This window comes from Terrapene carolina, unplaced genomic scaffold (genome assembly GCF_002925995.2).
Source record: "Terrapene carolina triunguis isolate 2854851 unplaced genomic scaffold, T_m_triunguis-2.0 Scaffold50261, whole genome shotgun sequence".
Classification (NCBI taxonomy): domain Eukaryota; kingdom Metazoa; phylum Chordata; order Testudines; family Emydidae; genus Terrapene; species Terrapene triunguis.
This window is the reverse complement of record NW_020714612.1, coordinates 1-3,949: the sequence shown is the minus strand read 5'-3', so window position 1 is coordinate 3,949 and position 3,949 is coordinate 1. Positions and strand designations below refer to the sequence as shown.

At 40.3% G+C, this 3,949-nt stretch overlaps 1 protein-coding gene across 1 annotated transcript; it reads left to right on the top strand.

The window, feature by feature from the left end:
- Positions 1-120: 120 nt before the first annotated feature.
- Positions 121-3,801, top strand: LOC112120917 (cytochrome P450 2K1-like; the record flags this gene model as incomplete). The annotated part of the gene is made up of 3 exons (XM_026646972.1): positions 121-262; positions 3,242-3,426; positions 3,660-3,801. Coding segments are annotated over 3 exons (469 nt in total), but the record flags the coding sequence as incomplete, so codon positions are not given.
- Positions 3,802-3,949: the final 148 nt, after the last annotated feature.

Genomic DNA, 3,949 nt, shown 5'->3' with positions numbered 1-3,949 from the left:
GTTCTTTTACATTTATTTTTTACTATATACTTTATTATTTAGTAAATATGTTTTAGCTCTCTACATTATAACTGCCCACTGGAGTTCTTAGTGTGTTCATCTTTTTTTTTTTTTTTTTAGGAGAAAAGTAATCCCAATGGATATTTCCATAATGCCAACTTAATAAGCCTTGTGCAAAACTTGTTTATTGCTGGCATGGAGACCACTTCCACCACGCTGCGCTGGGGACTTCTGCTAATGATGAAATACCCCCAAATTCAGAGTAAGTGCTTTTGTGACAGCCGCTAGCTTGGCTGGCACAGGAGGGTTGAACAGGGAAGCTGGGGAGCTAACAGCATAAACTGCTACAGCGTTAGAGCTAAAGAGTCAGGCCTGACCGCAGAGAGCTGTAACAGATCCATATCCTCAGTAGATCAGGCACAGAGTGGGACATGGAACAATCACTTACCAGTGGGTTATGCTTTTATTTCCTTAGAGCCAGATTCTGATCTCAGTTACACCTGTGTAAACCCGGAGCTATTCCATTCTACTCATTAGCATTGCTCCAGACTTACACTAGAATTTTGCTCTTGAAAAGCAGAACAATTCAGAGCAGAATTTAAATGGTCATAACTGTGAACACAGTTGTAATAATTGAGACCACACAGACCTACTTGAATTGTGAGCCTACCCCGTGGAAAGTGGGTGAAGGGTCATGAATTGTCACAATCACGTGTTATAGACAATTGTTTAAGAAAAGATTTAAGAAGGAGACAAACGGAATTAATTGAAACAGGGGGGAGGAGGTGTCTACTGGACACTGTTATGAGCGTGACTAGTAAACAAGAGGAAAAGGGAACCAGAAATCAATGGATCAAAATTGTTACTTTGGAAATTAGCCCTAATTGGTGCACAAAATAATGAGAGGATGGACCGTTCTACCCGCCACTCTTGGGGTGGGCCTTAAAAAGACACTTGGGAAGTTAAAAAAGGAACTTCTACAACCACCGCGGTTGCAGCAGAAGGATTTTTACCATAACACTCAGACTTTAATACGCCAGTAGGGATGCTTGACCATCACCACTTCCCCAGCAAGGACCCAACCCGATACATGTGAGATCTTGTTCTGTCTTCCCCTCCCTCTTGTGTCTCTTTCCATCCCACACAATGTGTGTGTGTGTGTGTGTGTGTGTGTGTGTGTGTGTGCGCGCTTTTCACCTGATCCTGAAATCAACTGCATGACCAGGTGAGACAACCCATCCAGCTCTGGTTGTCCCAAGAAGGAGAGGGACATTAGCCAACCAACCAGATGATGTTCCTGGTCGGGGAAACAAGCTGGGGTCCAGAGCAACAGCTGTCATGGCCCAACCTGCCAGCTTAAAGCATCTATCTGTCTGTGACTGACCCACTGCCCTGTATTCCGAGAACATCAACAAAAGCTGTATTTCCCCCACCTGTCCTATCTTATCTCTTCTCTCCCCTCTGTTTCTGTGTGTTCTTGTCAAAAGCAGGAAAGCAAATGTATTCCCGACTCAAAATTGAACAGAAATAATCCGTTTGTGCCTACCAAGAAGGACCGTTAGATAGAATAAGAAATTTTAACCAATATTCAACCACTCTCTCAAATAAAAGACTTTGACAGCTTTTCATTTTTTGTTTTGCATAATCACTCCATTTTAGTTGCAATGGTTTTTGCCTTGTTTTGATTCTTTCCCTTTTGTATATTTCAATCAATACACTTTTAACCATTGGCATGAATTTCCTAATTTGTTTGCCATGGTACTAGGCAGGCCAAGGCCTCTGTATATCAAATTCCAAACCTTGCTTAACACTCTTTAATGTTGAACAGTGACAGGGTCATATTAACATCTTTAGCTCTTTGGGCAACGCACAGTAAGTTGGGCATGACTTGCATATATAGACCACACACCACCAGCTCTCATTTACATCACTACAGCTCCACTGGTCTCAATGGAGTTACTCCTGATTACAATGAGGTGAGGTCAAACTCTGGCCACCTATGTTCTGGAGGACCCAGAGTTTGGTTCTATAATAAAGCAAGATTTTTTTTCTGGTTGCTGGTTTTATTTTTATGCTTTTTCAGTTGCTTCCCTTAACTCCTTTCTCTTTGGCTCTTATAATCACCACACACAAAAACATTGCCTGCACATCTCGAACTCTGTTTCTGACATTCACAGGATCATTCCTTTCCAGTTCTACTTCGTGGCTTCTTGCCTGAAGGCTGCTTCAGGACACCACGAGAAAAATCCTTCGTGCATGAAACTGACAGTCAACAGGGAAGCCTCAGTGCAAAGGCATTGAAAACTGTTTGATCTGTGATTAGTAAAGATTTTATTTCACAGTGGCCCACAGCCCGTTCCCGTGTGTTTGATTAAGTACAGAAGGGCATGATCTAGTGGTCTGACACAGGCCTGGGTGCTATGAACTCCTGAATGCTGAACCTGACTGTGGCCTTGCCAGCCTCTGTGAAAATGAGGATAATAGTACTCATGAATCTCGGGATTGTTGGGAAGTTAACTAGTTAATGTTTGTAAGTGCTCTGATGGTTAAAATAGAACTGTGCAAAGATGGAAGTTCCATTCATGAAGGCTTTTGAGATTCCCCCATAGGGGAAAATTTAAAAAAAAAATGTTTTGGGGCAATTGAAATATTTTGTTTCAACAAAATCAAAATGTTTCATGTCAAAAGTTGACATTTTAATTTTGTATTATATTATCATATAAAACGTCATGTAATGCAAAAAAAATTAAAATTTCTAAACAAAAAGTAGTTTCAGACCAAAAAAAATCAAAATATTTCACTGAAAAAATGTTAAAAATGTGCCATTTTTGACATTGCCAGAATGTACTTTTCCTCAGTTTTCTTCCAGAACAAAATTTCAACAGATTGACATGATTTCATGAAGCATTTCAGTTTTAACAGAAGGACATGTTCCAACAGAATGTGCCATCAAAGTTTCTGCAACCAGCTCTAGTTTAAATGACTGTCTATTATTCTTTGGCAAGCCAAGTAATAGGATAGGTTACCTGTGTATTCAGAAGTTCTCTATTTAGTTTTGATATTGACAAATAAATGTTTATAAGCTCTAATATCATCAGTACCCCATTATTTCTGGAAAGAGACAGATTTTGGAGAGCTTACAATAGCACTTTAACATGCGCTTGTGCACCTCTCAAAGCCACAATTCATAGCAGCATTGCTTGGAGATAACTGAATCCTGATCTCTATTATATTTTCTCAGGCAAAGTCCAAGAAGAGATCGCAAGAGTTATAGGATCAGCCCAGCCACGAATCGAACATCGAACTCAAATGCCGTATACGGATGCAGTTGTCCATGAAATTCAGAGGTTCGCTAATATCCTGCCCATGGACTTGCCTCATGAAACTACTGAGGATGTTACTCTTAAAGGCTACTTTATTCCAAAGGTGAACAGTTTGTGGCATTGCTTTTCTTGTGTTCTGCGACATCGTTAAAGTCCCGGTTCAGCTGATTGACCCTTTTAAGTCCTGGTCCATTGATTAATGTTGAATCGCATTGGAAGTCCCGTGGCAGTATTTGCCATAGCATCATTCACTTACTGTAGCTTAAATGCTTATACCAAGCTATAGTCAAGAGACCATATTGACCTATGGAATAACTCCACTGACTTGATTTACAGGGAACTTACATCATCCCCTTACTGGCCTCTGTACTGCAGGATGAATCTCAGTGGAAGAAACCAGATACATTCAGTCCTGAGCATTTTCTTGACTCCAAAGGAAAGTTTGTAAAGCAAGAGGCTTTCATGCCTTTTTCAGCAGGTACTTTCTATTTTCATTTACTGCTGTGGGGATAGATATCCAAGAATCAACAGACTATAACATAAACTTGTGAGTCTTTAAATCTCATCCTCTATTTCCCCCTTATGTGAGATAATCTCCCATTTTAGACTGTGCTACTGCTGAAAGC